General features: G+C 44.6%; 1 protein-coding gene across 2 annotated transcripts in view; it reads left to right on the top strand.

Moving 5' to 3' along the window:
* Positions 1–21,736, top strand: part of nudt7 (nudix (nucleoside diphosphate linked moiety X)-type motif 7) — a 40,286-nt gene that overhangs the window by 5,808 nt on the left and 12,742 nt on the right. The window contains exons 1-2 of one of the 2 annotated variants that reach the window (XM_078544644.1): positions 9,315–9,394; positions 21,032–21,185. In XM_078544644.1, the coding sequence (XP_078400770.1) occupies positions 9,348–9,394; positions 21,032–21,185 (201 nt within the window). In that variant the 5' untranslated portion in view covers positions 9,315–9,347. Of the gene's footprint in view, positions 1–9,314; positions 9,395–21,031; positions 21,186–21,736 lie in introns of those variants that run through there. The other variant, XM_078544642.1, reaches the window with a different exon arrangement.

Below are 21,736 nucleotides of genomic sequence, written 5' to 3'. Positions count from 1 at the left end.
TTTATTGACTGAGACATAGAATATATGAGTTGCTAGAAATGTATTAAAAAAATAGTTTGGCTGTAACTAGAATACTGTATACACCATTACTGAAAGGAGGGAAACATATTAGAGAGTGCGCAGAGGATATTTACAAGACTGTTGCCAGGAATGGAGAGCTTTATCTATGAGGAAAGATTGGAAAGACTTGGGTTGTTTTCTTTGGAACCATGGAGGCTGAGGAGAGATTTAATTGAAGTGTAGAAAATTATGACAGAATGGATAGGAAGGATGTTTCCCTTAGCAGAGAGATCAATAACCAGGGGCCATAAGTTGAAAGTCATTTATAGAGGGATTAAAGAGGAGTTGGAGAGAATTTTTTTCACCCAGAGGGTGGTGCTGGTCTGGACTACACTGCCTGAAAGGGTGGTAGGGACAGAAACACTCATCACATTCAAAACATACTTGGATATACACTTGAAGCACCGTAACTTACTAGACTTTTTACTCAGAGCAGGAAGCGGGATTCAGCTGGATAGCCCATTTTTAGCCGGCACAGACAATGGGGCAAATGGCCTCTTTCTGTGCCATAATTTCCTATGGTTTGCTGCCAATGCAAGGTGGCTACTGATATCCATCTCCGCATGCGCACTGGTCCGCATATGCGCAAAAAACCAATAATGTCACTCTGCTGTGCCCAAGCCCAGCCTGTCAGTACCCCATTGTGCGCGCACAGTGACATCAGTACACCCTTGTGTCACACGGTCCTCCTCAGAGACACAGTGAAACATGCGTTATGAAACTGGAGAAAGTACACTTGCAGGAAAAGTAAGACATTTAATGAAACAGGTTACAATCTGGGACTTCGCTCCAAATAGTCTATTTAATCCACTTCTGTCCCACTGGAGGTTAAAACTGTGATACCATGATTTTAAATAATTGGTTGAATACATATTCATATGGTTAAGTTTAGTTATTTTCTCTGTCTAGTGGATTTGGAACTATTCTGTTAACTTTATAGAGCCATTAATTCAGAAATCTGGAGTGCAAAGGGACTTGGGAGTCCTAGTCCAGGATTCTCTTAAGGTTAACTTGCAGGTTGAGTCGGTAGTTAGGAAGGCAAATGCAATGTTGGCATTTTTTTCGAGAGGACTAGAATATAAAAGCAGGGATATGCTGCTGAGGCTTTATAAGGCTCTGGTCAGACCATATTTAGAATATTGTGAGCAATTTTGGGCCCCGTATCTCAGGAAGGATGTGCTGGCCCTGGAGAGGGTCCAGAGGAGGTTCACGAGAATGATCCCAGGAATGAAAGGCTTAACATATGAGGAACGTTTGAGGACTCTGGGTCTATACTCAATGGAGTTTAGAAGGATGAGGGGGGATCTGATTGAAACTTACAGAATACTGAAAGGCCTGGATAGAGTGGACGGGAAGATGTTTCCATTAGTAGGAGAGACTAGGACCCAAGGGCACAGCCTCAGAGTAAAGGGAAGACCTTTTAGAATAGAGATGAGGAGAAACTTCTTTAGCCAGAGAGTGGTGAATCTATGGAATTCATTGCCACAGAAGGCTGTGGAGGCCAGGTCATTGAGTGTATTTAAGACCGAGATAGATAGGTTCTTGATTGGTAAGGGGATCAAAGGTTACGGGGAGAAGGCGGGAGAATGGGGTTGAGAAACTTATCAGCCATGATTGAATGGCGGAGCAGACTCGATGGGCCGAATGGCCCAATTTCTGCTCCTATGTCTTATGGTCTTGTTAAGGGTGCCGCTACCTAAAATGGGATGATTTGAGCCACGCCATCTTTGGTCCTGGCTGCTGCCTACTCTCGCTCACAATGACGTCACGGGAATAGCACCCTCAAACTGCACATGCACCGAGTTGGCAGCAAATGCAGCCGCAGAAAAAGTGGCCCCTTTGGTTCCTTTCCCATCTAACCAGCTTTACTGGGGAGCGTCCACCAGAGGGAGCTCACACTGTTCTTCAGCTCCGACCTGTCGACAGTTCCCTGTCTCTCTGCTTCCCTCAATTCTCCTCAAACCACACAGCCTCACTATTCCCAGGCCTTCAAACGTTTCCTTAAATATCAGGCCATCGAGTTGTATTTTTTTAAGCATTGAAAATATTTGATTAATTCCATATTAGCGACACAGCAAAGTGAGAATTTAGTGTTAAAAATTGAATTGTCAGATCATTTGAAGTAAGTTTGAAGTTAAGTTTCAGCTTCAGCTCAGTGGGTAGAGGGTGGAACTCTCACCCCTGGGTCAGAAGATTGAGGTTTTTGTCCTACATTAGAGATTTAAGCACAAATAATCTAAGACTGACACTCCCAGTGCAATACCGAGGGAGTGCCGCCTTGTCAGAAGTGTTGTCTTTTGAATAAGGCTTATTGAAGGCTTCAAACCGCCTGCCCTCTTTGAGACGAATGTACATAGTCCTCCCGATTCACACATCATGTTTTCATTATTTTCTGGGCTTGTTCCAGCTCACGGGTCAAAGTTAAGGACAGACGAGACCTCCCCGTGTAACCTGCTCGCCAGTTGAAAATGCAGCCCAAAATCTCTGGGCCCTTAACGAACGGGAGTAGGAAAAAGAAAGAATGTAGTGGAGGAGAGTGAAGGTGCAATTAAGAGGAAGAGTTTCTTTTCATTTTCAAGGTCGGGGGGGAGGTGCAGTGACGGGGCTGAAGACTGGAAGCGAGAATCAGAAAGAATAGTCAGGTTAAGAAGATAATTCTATAAGCCAGGTCCACAGTGAATGATTGTCCTCCAATGATAGAGTTGAGAGGCAAGGAGGAATTGAGGGTGTAGATAGTGATAAGTGGCTGGGGAAGGCTGCTCAAATTGAATGCTGCAAGCCCTCCTTTCTGTATTACAGAGGGGGTATAGAAGTACTGGAGAAGTTGCAAAAAAAAGATTCACAAGAATGACGGTAGAACTGCGAGGTTATAACTATCAGGAGGAACTACACAAGCTGGGGCACTTCTCTCTACAAACATTAAAGGATAGACGTTTTTAAATAGGGCAGACGTAGAGAAGATGTTTACACTTGTGGGGAGTCCAAAACAGGGGGCTACAAATATAAAATAGCCAGTAATAAACCCAATCAATAACGAATGAAACATTTTTATCCAGTGTTATGATGCTGCAATTGATGTGTGCCAGGCGGATCAAATCCACCAGGGAAACTCGATCGCTCTATCACAACAGTTTTGTAATTTGCATTCATTTCGAGATGTGCGCACTGAATTCAGAAGTAATAAGTCCACCAAGACTTTTAGGATTTTTTTTAAAAAAAACTAAATCAAAATATTTATTAGCAAAAGAAAAGGTTTCAAGCACATACATAGGATTGTAAATTATTACCATAATAACTCCTAAAATTCCTAATTAACCTGACTCTCAGCTACACCCCCTTTTAAGGCAAAGGTCGAAAAATAGATTTTCAATTTTAAACAGATTCAGCAAATTAACACAGTACCCTGGACAGTGGAATTCCAAATGACTTCTCCAGCTCCAGTTTCCGTAGACAGCAGACTTATGGACAAATGCTGGAGGCTTCTTTAAGGTTACTTCACACACTTCTGTTAGATCTTACAATGCCTTCTCCTGACACATAGCCTCGTTCTCCTTTATTTTTGTTTCTCTCTTTTTAATATGTAAATTCCATTGTTTCCATATGTCTTTGGAACTTTATCTTTCTTGTAACGTAAATCTTTCCATGTTGCTACTATTCTCATCAACCTCTTTGAAATTCAAACCTCCCTTCATCTATCTAAAAATGTAAATTCCCTTTACACCTTACATGCTCAGCCAGCATCCATGTTTACTCTTTAGCAGGTCAAGCACCTAGCTTCTTTTGATGAGTCAAAGCCTGCAGTCTACTTGACTTCAAGTGTAATTAAATCGCACACACAGACAGACCCAACTACTTACCCCCATAAACCTACAATAAACCAGAAAAATATGATGAAAATTATTGTACTTTCATGGCACCAGAGAGTGGTGAGAATGTGGAACTCCCCATCACCTAGAGTGGTTGAGGTGAATAGCATAGATGCATTTAAAGGGAATCTAGATAAACACATGAGGGAGGAAGGAATAGACAGGTTTGCTGATTAGGGTTGGATAGAGAAGGAGAAGGCTTTTGTGAAGAATAAACATCTACATGTACCATCTGGGGCTGAACTGCCCTTTTCCATGCTGTAAGGTTCTAGAGTGCAGCTAGTATACAGAAGGAAAGCATTGGTAAATGCCAAGAGGATATGATCGCCACCTGAAGCCTCATTAGGAGGGAGCGTGGATCAGAGAATCACTGAGGTTGACATCTCGCTCTTTAGGAACTAGAGTTTGTACAAAGGAAGATATCAGCACACTAGACTGGCAGCTTACAGGATTTCAGAACCTACCAAGAAGTTAATACTTATGAATGACACCGAGACACAAACAGTAATTTCACAAACCAGAAGCTTAGGATAAACTTGGGCCTTCAGGCACAATGTCATTAATACCAACATTACAAAGGAGCTTGTTTTGGTAGAAAGAGAAAAGGACACAAGCTGTAAGAGTGGAGACAATACGAGACCTGGGAATCGAAACTGGATACAGCAAAGCACCCAGAGATATCCACAAGCGTGTTCGCCATGAACAACCCACACACTGCATCGTTACCATTCACTGCTGGTGCATGGTGGCTGAGAAACAGAAAGTAAATAAAAGCCTTTGTGAGACAGAATGTGATGTGTTTATTAAAGGACTGTATAATTGAAATGTTATATGCAACACCAGCCTCAATCTTTCCAGCTCTAAAGCCACGAGGATTCAACACCTTCACATCATAAACCATTCAGATATTTGTTTTTCACCTGCTGACTGTATCAGGCTTGGGAGGACAGGTGATTTTGGATTACCAGTGACGCTCTGTTACTGCGTGCAGCCCATTTATCATGCTGTGTGGTACATTCAGGATTAATACACGACTGGTCACCTGCCTGCTCAGCTTAAAAGGAACATTGAGTATCAGGATGGTAGAAGGTCCTTTGGCAATTCCAAACAGGAGCACTGAAAACATCAGGTCCAGGGCCTCTCAGTCTCATGGTCATGATCCCAAATTTCACCTTTTCAACATATTACACGTTGGCAAACGTGTCCATTCCTCCTGCCACTGATCAGCTTTTAAAACCTCACCGAACTTCCCAATGTGTCCCTGGTCAGTCAAGCTCCACACTCGAATTGATTGAACATCGACCGGTCTTCTTAAAAGATAATCTGAAGAGTCTTTGAAAGCTGAGCAGCCTGCCGGGCAGGACTGAGAGGCTGCTGAATTCCAGGAGGCGGTAGGTCAAGGTCAAGCAGGAGTGCTCCTCCGACCCCACAAGCAAAGGCCCAGCTTTTCTTGTCCTGGACACCTGCCATCTTTCCTCTGAGATGCTCCCAATCACTCTCTGCCTTGTAACCGTCCTTATTGCCCACAAGTCTACCTTTGTTGCAGGCCAGTGGTTCTGGCCAACCAATCATCTGATACCACTTGCCGGTCAACTGATGCTCTCCTCCCGTTTTGGATAGCTGCCTGAAGTGTGGAGCTGAAGTACCCCAGGCTTGGAATCTGGGACAGAGAGCAAGTGCATTTGGCATTGTTAGTCATACTTGTAGTTACTGTTACTGTGTAGACGAGTGCGGTGGCCAGTTTAGGCACAGTACAATTTGATAAATGACCTGCTTTTATGGTATAATCTAAGGGTTAAAAGTTGACCAGACAATTTGTCCCTCTTCTTCGAACAGAGCCATGGGATCTTTTGCATCCACCTGAGAAAGCAGACAAGGCCTTGGTTTAAAGTCTCAGCCGAGAGATGGCACCTTGGACAGTACGGCACTCGCTCCGTTAGCCGAGATCTTGCGCTCAAGTCACAGGGTGTGAGGCTGAAAATCCACAATGTTTATAGTTCACAAGTGAGAATACAGTCACCAATCTAAGGCTGACGCCCATTATGTGGTGCTATTTTTCAGATCAGATGTTAAACCGAGGCCCTTACTGCCATTTCAGGCACTGGAAACAACAACGGCAATCGCAGCCCTGTCGCCCCTGCAAAGTCCTCCTTACTAACATCTGGGGGCTTGTGCCAAAATTGGGAGAGCTGTCTCACAGACTAGTCAAGCAACAGCCTGACATAGTCTTCCTCACGGAATCATATTTTACAGATCATGTCCCAGACACCACCATCACCATCCCTGGGTATGTCCTGTCCCACAGGCAGGACAGACCCAGCAGAGGTGGCAGCACAGTGGTATACAGTCTGGAGGGAGTTGCCCTGGGAGTCCTCAACATCGACTCCAGTCCCCGTGAAGTCTCATGACACCAGGTCAAACATGGGCAAGGAAACCTCCTGCTGATTACCGTGTACTGCTCCTTACCCCCACCCCCCTCAGCTGAGGAAACAGTGCTCCTCCACGTCGAACACCTCTTGGAGGAAGCACTGAGGGTGATAAGGGCACAGAATGTACTCTGGATGGGGGACTTAAATGTGCATCACCAAGGGTGACTCGGCAGCACCACTACTGACCGAGCTAGCTGAGTCCTAAAGGACATGGTTGCTAGACTGGTTCTGCAACAGGTAGTGAGGGGACCAACAAGAGGAAAAAACCTACTTGACCTCCTCAACAACCTACCTGTCACAGATGTATCTGTCCAAGACAGTATGGGTAGGAGTGACCACCGCACAGTCCTTGTGGAGACGAAGTCCCCTCTTCACATTGAGGATACCCTCTATTGTGTTGTGTGGCACTACCACTGTGCTAAATGAGATAGATCTCGAACAGATTGAGCAACTGAAGATTGGGCATCCATGAGGTGCTGTGGGCCATTAGCAGCAACAGAATTGCATACAACCACTCCCTCACCATTACCACCAAGCCGGGGGATCAACCCTGGTTCAATGAGGAATGCAGAAGGGCATGCCAGGAGCAGTGCCAGGCATACCTAAAAATGTGGTGTCAACCTGTTGAAGCTACAACACAGGATTACTTGCATGCCAATCAACGAAAGGAGTATTCAATAGAAAGAGCTGAGTGATCCCACAACCAACGGATCAGATCTAAGCTCTGCAGTCCTGCCACATCCAGTCGTGAATAGTGGTGGAGAATTAAACAACTCACTGGAGGTGGAGGGTCCACAAATTTCCAATCCTCACTGATGGGGGATACTGCGAAAGCTATGGCCATGACAACATTCCAGCAATAGTCCTGAAGACTTGTGCTCTGGAACTAACTGCGCCCTTAGCCAAGCTCTTCTACAACAGCTACAACACTGGCATTTCCCGGGCAATGTGGAAAATTGCCCAGGTATGTCCTGTACACAAAAAAAACAAATCCAACCCGACCAGTTATCACCCCATCACTCTACTCTTGATCATCAGTACAGTAATGAAAGAGGTCATCAACTGTGCTATCAAGAGGGACTTGCTCAGCAATAATCTGCTGATGCTCAGTTTGGGTTCCACCAGGGCCACTCAGCTCCTGACCTCAATACAAAAATGGACAAAAGAGCTAAACTCAAGTGGTGAGGTGAGAGTGACTGCCCTTGACATCAAGGCAGCATTTGACCGAATGTGACATCAAGGAGCCCAAGCGAAACTGGAGTCAATGGGAACCAGGGGAAACCTCTCCACTGGTTAGAGTCATACCTAAGAGAAAGGAAGGCGGTTCTGGTTGTTGGAGGTCAATCACCTCAGTTCCAGGACATCACTGCAGGAGTTCAACAAGGTAGTGTCCTACACATCTTTAGCTGCTTCATCAATGGTCTCCCCTCCATTATAAGGTCAGAAGTGGGGATGTACGCTGATGATTGCACAATGTTCAGCACCATTCACAACTCCTCCGATACTGAATCAGTCCATATCCAAATGCAGCAAGACCTGGAAAATATTCAGGCCTGGGTTGATAAGTGGCAAGTAACATTCGCACCTCACAAGTGCCAGGCAAAGACCATCTCCAACAAGAGAGAATCTAACCATCAGCCCTTGACATTCAGTGGCATTACCATCGCTGAATCCCCCACTATTAACATCATGGGGGTTATCATTGACCAGAAACTGAACTGGACTAGCCATATAAATACTGTGGCTACAAGAGAAGGTCAGTGGCTGGAAATTCTGCAGCGAGTAACTCACCTCCTGACTCACTAAAGCCTATGCACCATCTACAAGGCACAAATAGGGAGTGTGATGGAATATTCTCCACTTGCCTGGATGAATGCAACTCCAACAACACTCAAGAAGCTCGACACCATCCAGGACAAAGCAGCCCCGCTTGATTGGCACCCCATCCACCACCTTCAACATCCATGCCTTCCACCACCGACGCACAGTAGCAGCAGTATGTACCAAGTACAAGATGCGCTGCAAAAGCTCACCAAGGTGCCTTAGGAAGCACCTTCCAAACCCATGACCACTACCATCTAGAAGGACAAGGGCAGCAGACGCATGATAACACCAGCACCTGGAAGTTCCCCTCCAAGCCACACACCATGCTGACTCGGAAATATATCGCCGTTCCTTCACTGTCGCTGGATCAAAGCCCTGGAACTCCCTTCCTAACAGCACCGTGGATGTACCTACACCACACGGACTGTAGCGGTTCAGTAAGGCAGCTCAGCAGCACCACCTTCTCAAGGGCAACTAGGGATGGACTATAAACGCGGGTCTAACCGGCAACGCCCATGTCCCGTGAAAGAATAAAAAAATACATTGGCCTGTTTGTTTTCATGATAACCTACTTAAGAGATTGAAATAAGGGGAAAATGCTTTAGCAACTTTTCCCAACCCTGATCTATTGTTGCAAATATAAGCAAAATACTGCAGATGCTGGAGATCTGAAATGAAAACAGAAAGTGCTGGAAATACTCAGCAGGTCTGGCAGCATCTGTGCAGCGAGGAACAGAGTTAACGTTGCATTTGCTACTGTTGCAAATGCTGTTTACTGTAGGTGCTGAGGCCGGGAGGCCAGGGGGCGGCGCTCCGCCGGGAGGCCAGGGGGCACTCCGCCGGGAGGCCAGGGGGCGCTCTGCCGGGAGGCCAGGGAGCGCTCTGCCGGGAGGCCAGGGGGCGCTCTGCCGGGAGGCCAGGGGGCGGCACTCCGCCGGGAGGCCAGGGGGCGCTCTGCCGGGAGGCCAGAGGGCGGCGCTCCGCCGGGAGGCCACGGGGCGCTCCTCCGGCCGTGTAGGGGGCGCTCTGCCGGGAGGCCAGAGGACGCTCCTCCGGCCGTGCAGGGGGCGCTCTGTGGAGCCGCACCAATTCGAAGCCCTGACGTCTCCTCTTGCTCCGGTCAATCGGTGGTTGTTGTAGCCGGAGGAAGACACTCGGCGGCGGCGAGATGGCGGAGCAGGGAAGGTCTTTCATGTCTCCCGATATAAATCCGCGGTGAGAGGGGAGTTCGGGCCAAGGGTCTGGGGTGTGTGGGGGATTCAGTGCGGAGCAGTCATAGTGCGCAGCCCGAGGCGAAGGAGGAGGAAAGGGCGAGGGCTGCGCAAAAGCCTGGGTCTGGTAACCCTGGCAACGAACTGCCAGTAACGGCGGGGTTTGGGGGCGTGGCTGGGGAATATCACACCCCCCCTCCCGGCGGCATTCCACAGGGATCGTTCCCTCCGGGACACCCTGGTCCACTCCTCCATCACCCGCTACACCTCAAACCCCTCCCACGGCACCTTCCCATGCAACTGCAGAAGGTGCAACACCTGCCCCTTTACTTCCCCCCTTCTCACCGTCCAAGGGCCCAAACACTCCTTTCAAGTGAAGCAGCATTTCACTTGCACTTCCCCCAATTTAGTCTACTGCATTCGTTGCTCCCAATGCGGTTTCCTCTACATTGGAGAGACCAAACACAGACTGGGTAACCGCTTTGCAGAACACCTTCGGTCTGTCCGCAAGCATGACCCAGACCTCCCTGTCGCTTGCCATTTCAACACTCCACCCTGCTCTCATGCCCACATGTCCGTCCTTGGCTTGCTGCATTGTTCCAGTGAAGCTCAACGCAAACTGGAGGAACAGCACCTCATCTTCCAACTAGGCACTTTACAGCCTTCCGGACTGAATATTGAGTTCAACAACTTTAGATCATGAACTCTCTCCTCCATCCCCACCCCCTTTCCGATTTTCCCCCTCCTTTTTGTTTTTTCCAATAATTTATGTAGATTTTTCTTTTCCCACCTATTTCCATTATTTTTAAATGTATTTCCATCCATTGTTTTATCTCTAACTTTTAGCCTTTTTCGATCCCTTCCCCCCCACCCCACCCCCACTAGGGCTATCTGTACCTTGCTCATCCTGCTTTCTACCCTTAATTAGCACATTCCTTAGATAATATCACCACCTTCAACACCTCTTTGTCCTTTTGTCTGTGACATCTTTTGGTTATCTCCACCTATCACTGGCTCTACTTGTCCCCCCTCCCCCCCCACCCCCAAAACCAGCTTATATTTCACCCCATTTCTATTTTTCCTTAGTTCTGTTGAAGAGTCATACGGACTCGAAACGTTAACTGTGTTCCTCTCAGCAGAATAAAAACAGAATTACCTGGAAAAACTCAGCAAGTCTGGCAGCATCGGCGGAGAAGAAATCAGTCAACGTTTCGAGCCCTCAACGTTGACTGATTTCTTCTCCGCCGATGCTGCCAGACTTGCTGAGTTTTTCCAGGTAATTCTGTTTTTATTTTGTTTTGGATTTCCAGCATCCGCAGTAGCTTTTAGCTTTTTGTTTTTATCCTCTCCGCAGATGCTGCCAGACCTGCTGAATTTTTCCAGGTATTTTTGTTTTTGTTTTGGATTTCCGGCATCCGCAGTTTTTTGTTTTTATCTTAGGGGCGTGGCGCCGCTTGGGGCAGGGCATTGGAGAGTACGAGGCGGAACATTGGGATGTGGCGGAGAGTGATGTCAGCTGGGGGTGGGGCGTTGGCAGTTGGAAATTGGAGCAGCAGCACAGGGGTGCCGCTAGAGGGCAATATTATTGGTGGGGAGGGGCAGCCAGCTCAGCTCAATCTTCACACACCCTCACAGGCATAAAACCCATACTCATTTATACACTTCAATATATAGTAAACATTTATATATGCGTTCGAACGTCAGAATAAGTTAGTAAGAAAATAATTAACATTTTTATTCAACACTTTTTAAAATTTCATCAGCGATGTGGTCTTCGCTGGCTGGGCCAGCATTTATTGCCCATCCTTATTTGCCTTTGAGAAGGTGGTGGTGAGCTGGCTTATTGAACCGCTGTAGTCCCTTTGGTGTAGGTACACCCACTGTACTGTTAGGGAGGGAGTTCCTGGATTTTGACCCAGTGACAGTGAAGGAACGACGATATATTTCCAAGCCAGGATGGTGAGTGACTTGGAGGGGAACTTCCAGGTGGTGGTGCTCCCATCTATCTGCTGCCCTTGTCCTTCTAGGTGGTAGTGGTCATGGGTTTGGAAGGTGCTGCCTAAGGAGCCTTGGTGAGTTTCTGCGGTGCGTCTTGTAAATGGTACATACTACTGCAACAGTCTGTCAGTGGTAGAGGGGGTGAATATTTGTGGATGTGGTGCCAATCAAGTGGGCTGCTTTGTCCTGGATGGTGTCAAGCTTCTTGAGTGTTGTGAGAGCTGCCCTCATCCAGGCAAGTGGGGAGTATTCCATCACACTCCTGACTTGTGCCTTGTAGATGGTGAACAGGTTTTGGGGAGTCAGAAGGTGACTTGTTCTTGTAGCCACAGTATTTATATGGCTAGTCCAGTTCTGTTTCAGGCCAATGGTAACCCCCAGGATGTTGATAGTGGGGGATTCAGCGATCGTAATGCCGTTGAATGTCAAGGGGCGATGGTTGGATTCTCTCTTGTTGGAGATGGCCATTGCCTGACACTTGTGTGGCGCGAATGTCACTTGCCATTTGTCAGCCCAAGCCTGGATATTGCCCAAGTCTTGCTGCATTTGGACATGGACTGCATCAGTATCTGAGGAGCCGTCAATGGTGCTGAACATTGAGCAATCATCAGCGAACATACCCACTTCTGACCTTATGATGGAAGGAAGGTCATTGATGAAGGAGCTGAAGACGGTTGGGCCGAGGACACTACCTTGAGGAACTCCTGCAGTGATGTCCTGGAGCTGAGATGATTGACCTCCAACAACCACAACCATCTTCCTTTGTGCTAGGTATGACTCCAACCAGCGGAGAGTTTTCCCCCCGATTCCCATTGACTCCAATTTTGCTAGGGCTCCTTGATGCTACACTCAGTCAAATGCTGCCTTGGTGTCCAGGGCAGTCACTCTCATCTCACCTCACCTGTTGTATTAATAAAATACATGTCAAGATTGGTGGTTTTTGGAGATGAAGCTATCGGTGACATGGACATGTCCAAATGGTTTGTTTTCCAACCTCTGTATCCATTGATGAATTTTATAATGCAAGATCTAAGCCACAGATGATTCACAAGAACAAAGCCATGTTGATCACAGAGGGGGGCCAGTGTATTTGTTTTGTTTCAGGAGAAGGGTTAAATTGAACTGAGTTTGTACTCCAGAGCAAACCTGCACAACTTGTTGAAGCATTGGACCAATCCTAGGGTTGCAGCTATTGAGTGGACCATGTCTGACAAAGAATGCGTTTACCATGTGTGTGCTGCCGCTCTCCTTCAGTCTGGACCTGTATTGTGAATGACCTAACAGAAGAGAGCAGCGCTTTGGGCGTGAGAGCTGGGTCAGTGAGCTCCTGGAATATGTGGCACTGTATGTGCTGTTTTTAAAAAAAAAATAACTTGCCATAATCTTGATGTTTTCTCGATGGGAGGAATTTCACTGAACAGATAACAAATACATAAGAAATAAAATGCCATGCTATGTAGATTATTAAACTGCGCACCCTTTAGCTTTACCATTGAGCATATGTTGTCTTAACCTGCAGAAATCAAGGAAGAGTCAGAGAGGAGAGACGGAAAGGGTTTTTAATTGGAATAAACCGGTCATTCTCAGGATGGCAGGCTGTCACTAGTGGGATACTGCAAGGGCCAGTGCTGGGCCATAGGCCACAATCTATATAAATGATTTGGATGTGGGGACCAAAAGTAATATTTTCAAATTTGCTGATTACACAAAACTAAGTGGGAAAGTAAGTTGAGGAGGATGCAAGGAGGCTTCAAGGGAATTCGGACAGGCTAAGTGAGTGCGCAAGAACATGGAAGAGGCTGGGAATTGTGTGACAAGTAACTCACCTCATGACTCCCCAAAGCCTGTCCACCATCTACAAGGCACAAGTCAGGAGTGTGATGGAAAACTCCCCACTTGCCTGGATGAGTGCAGCTCCCACAGCACTCAAGAAGCTGAACACCTTCCGGGACAAAGCAGCCCACTTGATTGACACCACATCCACAAATATTCACTCCCTCCACCACCGACTCACAATAGCAGCAGTGTGTACCATCTACAAGATGCACTGCAGGAATTCACCAAGGCTCCTTAGGCAGCACCTTCCAAACCCACGACCACTACCGTCTAGAAGGACAAGGGAAGCAGATGCATGGTAACATCACCACCTGGAAGTTCCCCTCCAAGTCAGTCATCGTCCTGACTTGGAAATATATTGCCGTTCCTTCGCTGTTGCTGGGTCAAAATCCTGGAACTCCCATCCTAACAACACTGTGGGTGTACATACGCCACACGGTCTGCAGCTGTTCAAGAAGGCAGCTCACCACCGCCACCTCAAGGGCAACTAGGGATGGGCAATAAATGCTGATCCAGCCAGCGAAGCCCACACCCCAAAATATAATGTGAATATATGTGAAGCTATCCACTTTGGTAGAAAAAACAGAAAGGCAAAGTATTTCTTAAAAGGTGAGAGGTTGTAAAGTGTTGATGACCAAAGGGAGGTGGGTGTCCTTGTTCAAGAATCACTAAAAGCTAACATGCAGCAAGCAATTAGGAAGGCAAATGGTATGTTGGCCTTCATCGCAAGATTTGAGTAGAGGAGTAAAGATGTTTTGCTGCAATTGTATAGAGCCTTGGTGAGACCGCACCTGGACTATTGTGTACAGTTTTGGTCTCCTTACCTACAGAAGGATATACTTTGCCATGTAACAGAGGTTCACCAGACTAATCCCAGGGATGGCGGGATTGTCTTATGGGGAAGAGATTGAGGAAACTGGGCCTATATTATCTAGAGTTTCGAAGAATGAGAGGCAATCTCATTGAAACGCACAAAATTCTCACAGAACATGACAGGGTAGATGTGGAGAGGATGTTTCACCTGGATGGTGAGTCTAGAACCAGAGGACACAATCTCAGAATAAGCGGTAGGCTATTTAAGACTAAGATGAGGAGGAATTTCTTCACACAGAGGGTGGTGAATCTTTGGTATTCTCTACCTCAAAGGGCTGTGAAAGCTCAATCATTGAGCATGTTCAAGACAGAAATCGATAGATTTCTGGAAACTAATGACATCAAGAGATAAGGAGATAGTAAGGAGAAATGGTGTAAGAGGTAGATGATCAGCCATGATCTGTTTGAATCAAGGTGAAGGCTCGACAGGCCAAATAACCGACTCCTATGTTTTTATGCACCAAATTCTTAAGATCTGGAATGCACTGTCTGAAAGGCTGGTGGAAGCAGGCTCACTTTCAACAGCGACAACAACAACTTGTATTTATATAGCGTCTTTAAAATAATAAAACATCCCAAGACGCTTCATAGAAGAGTTATAAAGCGAAAGTTGACGCTGAACCACGTAAGGAGATATTAGGGCAGTTGACCAAAAGCTTGAGGAGAGAGAAAGGTTCAACAAGGCAATGGGGAAAGAGCAAGGGAGTGGAACTAATTGGATAGATCTTTCAAAGAGCTAGTATAGGAATGATGGGCTGAATGGTCTCTACTGTATGATTCAGTGAAACGTGATCGGTGATAGTGACATTCTTGACAAATCATCCAAATGTCTGCACTTAGCATGTGTAGTGTGATCGAGGAATGCAGTTTTGCGTAAAAAGCCTTGGAGGCAATGGAGGTTATGGAGAAGGAAGGTAAAGTGAGTGGTGGCGTTGTAATAAAGGGCAATGATAGGACTTCTTAGAAAAAGGCAAGTTTGGTAAATGGTAATTGGCTTCTTTGTACATGAGCAGTGCTAAAGTAATATCAAAACAAAAACAAAAATACCTGGAAAAACTCAGCAGGTCTGGCAGCATCTGCGGATAGGAGCACAGTTAATGTTTCGAGTCTGAATGATCCTTCAACAGAACTAAGTAAAAATAGAAGAGAGGTGAAATATAAGCTGGTTTAGGGGGTGGGTGGGGGTGGGTGCGGGGGGAGGCAGACAAGAAGAGCTGGATAAAGGGCCAGTGATAGGTGGAGATAACCAAAAGATGTCACAGACATCCACCTATCACAGGTCCTTTATCCAGCTCTTGTGTGTGTCCCCCCCCCTCCCCTAAACCAGCTTATATTTCACCTCTCTTCTATTTTCACTTAGTTCTGTTGAAGGGTCATTCGGACTCGAAACGTTAACTGTGTTCCTCTCCACAGATGCTGCCAGACCTGCTGAGTTTTTCCAGATATTTTTGTTTTTGTTTTGGATTTCCAGCATCCGCAGTTTTTTGCTTTTATCTAAAGTAATATCAAGTTTGTTTAAAGCCAAGGAGATATAGTGTGATTGCAGTAAACACGTATAAATGTGAAAAATGCAGCAGTGTATCGGTCCATGATGAAAATATAGTAATGGAAGGAGATCATTCAGCCCCAATGAATCTTTTCATTCAGTCAAATCCTGGCTAACCTGAATTTCAACTCCACTTACCCCCTCCTTCATATCCCTGATACTCCTGGCAAACAAAAATCTGTGAATTTCCCAGCATTTTCTGTTTTTATTATCTGTGAATCACAGTCTTGCAAGTTTCAATTGATCCAGCATCCACAGCCTTTAGGAAGAGGGAATTGCAGATTTCCACAACCCTTTGCATGAAAAGGTGCTTCGAGATTTCACTCCCGAATGCCGGGGCTCTAATTTTAATTCATCACGTTTACATTGAGCCTTCAACACAGAAAACAGGCTATTGAACTATGTCAGCGTTTATGCTGCACAAGAGCCCTATCAAAGGCCTTTTGAAAATCCTCATCTATTACATCGACTATATTACCCTTGTCTATGCTTTGTTATTTCTTCAAATAATTTAGTACCTTTGATCAAGCATGACATTTTCTTTTGAAGCCTGTGCTGACTATTCTTTATTATATTTTCCAACTGCTTTTCCATTGTAGCTTTGAGTAAAGATTCCATTATCCTTCCCACCCCTGATGTTAAATTAATCAGTTTATAGTTTCCTGAACTTATACTACCTCCCTTTTTTTAAATATAGGAATTATGTTGTCTGTCTGCCAGCCAGCCTTTTAGCACTATTCCCTTTTCTCATGAATGCTATAAGTGTATAACAGTGCTTCTGCCGTCTCCCCCCAAACTTGTTTAAATGTGTGTGGATACAATCCATCTGTTTAGGGCTTTGTTACATGCTTGTGTTACAGCACAAAAACAGAACGCTTAGCCCAGTTGGTCTACACTGGTGTTTCTGATCCACACAAATCTCCTCCTCCCAGATCCTTCTTAATCTAACTCTATCAACATACCTCTCTATTCCTTTTTCCTTTGCGTGTTTATCTGATTTCCCCTAATATGCATCTCCTACCCAACTAAAATCTTGATCCCTTCTTCCAATGTCATGCCTGCCTTGTTAGTCTCACTGGAAAATACTGAGGCAAAGAAACTATTCTGTACTTCTGCCATTTCACTGCCTTTACCTGTGAATTAATTATGTGCAGCCCTTAGTGATCCAATAGCCATCTGAGTTTTCTTTTGTTATTCATGCATCTATAGAACATTTCATTATTTCTTTTTATGTTCCTTACAAACATACAACATAGGAGCAGAAGTAGGCCAGTCAGCCCCTCGAGCCTGCTCCACCATACAATAAGATCATGGCTGATCTGTTTGTGTTTCGAATTCCACATTTCCATCTACCTCAGATAACCTTAGATTCTTGTTAGGCAAGGGAATCAATCTACCTCCACCTTAAAAATATTCAATGAACCCACCTCCACCGCCTAATTCTATAATTTGGTTAATTCTGTAGTTTGGCTTTAGCTTTTCTAATTGTTTTGACATTTTTCCTTCAGCAGGATAGATAGCTCACTGTATCTACCTTATAGAGGCGTTTCATTATTTCAAAGACCTCAAATAGCTCAATCTTCTAAACTCAAGAGAGTAAAAGCCAGGTGTATGCAGCCTGCCATTATTTAATCATTTAAACGCTCCATTGCAGATAAATGCACTGAGTTTGTGTTAACATTAATCTCATGGCACCCTCTTGTTAATGGATAGTTAGCTGTTAAGACTCTATGAAAATAGTGAATCTGAACTAACAGAGTTCAGTGCGCTGACAAAGACTTCTTGTCCAAAATTGTTAACTAATTACACTAAATTGTTCCTCAGTGAGAGACCTGTAATCACCAGTATTTCATTTTGGTGTCATACAGTTCAACTTTGGAAGCAAAAATGTTATAACAACAATGCTGGACTTTAAACTGTTCAAATGCTATTACAGTAACACTTGGCTTTTCACTGTTCAAGCTCTATAACAGTAACACTGGACTTTTCGCTGTTCAAACTCTATAACAGTAACACTGGGCTTTTCACTGTTCAAACTCTATAACAGTAACACTGGGCTTTTCACTGTTCAAACTCTATAACAGTAACACTGGGCTTTTCACTGTTCAAACTCTATAACAGTAACACTGGGCTTTTCACTGTTCAAACTCTATAACAGTAACACTGGGCTTTTCACTGTTCAAACTCTATAACAGTAACACTGGGCTTTTCACTGTTCAAACTCTATAACAGTAACACTGGGCTTTTCACTGTTCAAACTCTATAACAGTAACACTGGGCTTTTCACTGTTCAAACTCTATAACAGTAACACTGGGCTTTTCACTGTTCAAACTCTATAACAGTAACACTGGGCTTTTCGCTGTTCAAACTCTATGAAAATAACACTGGGCTTTTCACTGTTTAAACTCTATAACAGTAACATTGGCTTTTCGCTGTTCAAACTCTATAAAAGTAACACTGGGCTTTTCACTGTTTAAACTCTATAACAGTAACACTGGGCTTTTCACTGTTCAAACTCTATAACAGTAACACTGGGCTTTTCACTGTTTAAACGCTATAACAGTAACATTGGCTTTTCGCTGTTCAAACTCTATAAAAGTAACACTGGGCTTTTCACTGTTTAAACTCTATAACAGTAACACTGGGCTTTTCACTGTTCAAACTCTATAACAGTAACACTGGGCTTTTCACTGTTCAAACTCTATAACAGTAACATTGGCTTTTCGCTGTTCAAACTCTATAAAAGTAACACTGGGCTTTTTGCTGTTCAAACTCTATAACAGTGACATTGGGCTTTTCACTGTTCAAATTCTGTAACAATAATGTTGGGCTTTTCACCATTTAAGTTGATTTAATGTAGAAATTTTATTGCTGGCATTACTGAAAGCCCGGGGACAGCTCCCCTTTCAGCTACTTTTCATTTTTATTTCCCACACCATCGGATCCTAGGACATTTCTGAACGTTATTGCCCAATTAACAATGAATTATGGCTGAGGCCTCTCCGCTGGGTTCTGGCCAAACTCATTTTTACTGAGGAACCATATGTATGAGGAGAGAGAGGAGAGACAGCATCAGCACATGCAGTATTCAAAAAGAAGGTTTCAGGATAAAGAGGATGAAGGGAAAGATAATGTTAGAAGCATGGGAAAGTTGTAAATAGGATGCATCAGCTTGGAGAGGTTTAATTGTTAATCGTTTTTAGTTCCTCCACAAACCCTGTTCCCCACTCCCTGATTACTAACACAAGCTGATTCAGATCACTGTCCTGTTTCACCCTGAGCAAAGACCACTTACTTCCATAACATCGCTTTCTCCCCACCCCCTCCGCCTCAGTCAGAAACCTCACTGCTGAAACCTTCATCCATGCTTCTCTTGCCTCCAGACCCGACACTTCCATTGAGCTCTGAATCAGCCTCCCATCCTGTAGAAACTACCTCAGTCACATCCTAACCTGGTCCACTTCTCGCTCACCCATGTATGTAGAATAATAATTACAAGACTCCCATCCAATCACAGAGATCCAGGTAATGATATAGCATGCTTAGGGAGATTACAATTGGGATCTAAACCTGCTTCAAAGTGATTCTGCCATTTGAGGCTACCAGTGTTTTGCAATCCATCCCGTTTCATTGCAAAGCAGATTTCACAGTAACTGGAAAATAATTGCACCTGCCATCATAATTCTAATTGAACAAATTGAATTTATATAGCACTTTTCACAACCTTGTTGACAGTTGTAATGTAGAGAATGCAGCAGCCAATTTGTGCACAGCAAGTTCCCACAGACAGCAATGAGATGATAACCAGATTTTGTGATGTTATGGGAGAAATGTTGAACAGGACACCAGGTAGAGTTCCATTGCTCTTCAGATAGTTCCATAGCTTCTTTTACCTCCAGTTGAGAGCAATGCTCTCTCTAACTTCTGCTTGCTGTGTGCTGCCAACTTGTTGCACTCTGTGGTTCCCTTAAGACTGATATGTGGCTGAACCTGCAGGCATCTTAAAGGGAACATTGCATGTGCACAGTCTGTTTATTCCCTGCATGACACCTTTCTGATTGCTGCATGACTACCCACTCCTGCAACCTCGACGGAACGTTCTATGCGACGGCAGATGGGGTCTTGGTTTAAAGTCTCATGCACAGCAACTCCAACAATGTGGTGCTCCCCCATTACTGCACGAAAATGCCAGCCAAGACTTTATGTTCGAGTTCCTGGAGTGGGACTTGAACCCGCAACTTTCTGACTCAGAGGTGAGAGTGTATCCCACTGAGTCACAGCTGACACCTTCCAGTAGGTGACCTTCCCCAATGTCAAAGGAAGGCAGAACACCAATGCAAAAAACCTTATCAATGAAAAATGGCTGCTGGTGTTGGTGGAGGTGCTTATTTACCTTTTCCAACTGTGGATCTGTGCTCCCATACCTTGCAAGGCTACACCTGGTTCTTGAGGTGAGGTCAAAGGCATTAGTACCACCTTGCTTATGGAGTCTGCACTACCTGTAACAAAGTGGGGGTATAAACCTCTATTAGTTTGATAGCTCTCCCTGGTAACTTCTTATTTATAATGTATACTGTTTTAGTTTCTGAACATTCTTTATTTGTTCATTCACTGGTTGTCATAGTGACTGATAGTTACGCCTTGTCCTCAACATATATTCTGTCAAGAAGCCTGATGATTGTAGGGTCATTACTCCCAAGTGGAAGAAGAAATTATATGCAATTCAAATTCTAGGCGATTCTCTTTCTGAAGCGCATGCCCCAATATTTAATTACCGTTTAAACCTTTGAAAATCATATCAACACTTCTGTAGAAAAAGATACACAGCAAGATTGCAAAGAATGCTAAAACTACAGCAATGCTGTCCCTGTGTACATTTAGAATACCAGAAAGCTAGAGGGGTGATTGAAAGGATGTAATTAACTGAGGAGTTTATTTGATAAATTATTGAAGCAAAGTGTGTGCATTTTGGACCGTTTATCAAAACGCCCCCTCCCCAAGTTAATATTGTAGCCATGAAAGCACACTTCAAACAGTTTTCTGACCAGCTGAACATACTTGGCTTACTCTTTACAATTCCTGCTTGTCCAGTTTATTTTTATGCTAGTTTTTGCCTGAATGCTGTACCTGAAATCATTGAAAGTTTCCCCAATAATCAGCAGGAATATTTACCCCACACCTTCCTATTTCCTCTCCCACATCGTGATTGTGACCTTGAATTAAAGCATAGGAAGGAAATAACTTAATTTATTTCTTTAATTGATTTTTATTTTCACCATGCCATGACTCAACTCTGTGGGCAAATTCCATTACCTGTAGCCAGTTGCAAGATTTAAAACTCAAGCTGTGATTCAGCATGTGATGTTTCTTTTTTTGTTTCTCATTAGGTTGTCAATTAAAGAGAAGACCAAGCATGTGCTGAAGATGTATGATGTAGGAAGTAAATACTCAGACTTGACCCTTCCCAGAGCATCAGTGCTTGTGCCCCTGTTGATAAAAAATGAGGAGCTGCACGTACTGCTCACAGTCAGATCCATGAAGGTACTGAAGAGTTAAATGGAGAGTATGGGGTTGATCGTCTTAGTTTGGATGACAGTGGGGAGCTTCATCTATCGGTCACTCAGATCCAGGATTTTCAGGCTCGCTGCACTCAGGTTTTTCATTAGTTTTAATGGATATTGAAGTTGTTGGGCAGCCAACCTTCTAGTTCCTGAGGCGCTCCCCAGTTACAAAATTACATGTTATTTGTAATTAGATTTTGACTAGGCCAGACTATTCGTCAAGGTCATGGGGAACTGGTGCTTCAAGGGAAGAGTTTTAATTGATTGCCAAGTACTGTGAGTAGTAAGCACTTAATCTTAAGTTGTGTTCCAGTTAGCAATTTATTTATCTTCATTTAATTTTGGAAGTATTCCCATTTATATCATACTTGGACATGCATGCCAACCACTCGTGTCACATGGATAGCCAGAATGCTCAGGCTCGGGCCTGCTTGTCCAAGTGCACAGACAAAAATCAATACTGTTTCCCTTCAATGTCATGCTGCCAACATAATGCTGCTCCTAGCTTCTGACAGTAGTTCAGCGAGATTG

Source organism: Cetorhinus maximus, chromosome 6, assembly GCF_964194155.1.
Source record: "Cetorhinus maximus chromosome 6, sCetMax3.hap1.1, whole genome shotgun sequence".
Classification (NCBI taxonomy): Eukaryota; Metazoa; Chordata; class Chondrichthyes; order Lamniformes; family Cetorhinidae; genus Cetorhinus; species Cetorhinus maximus.
The sequence above is the reverse complement of the archived record's forward strand: the minus strand, read 5'-3'. Positions and strand labels throughout refer to the sequence as shown.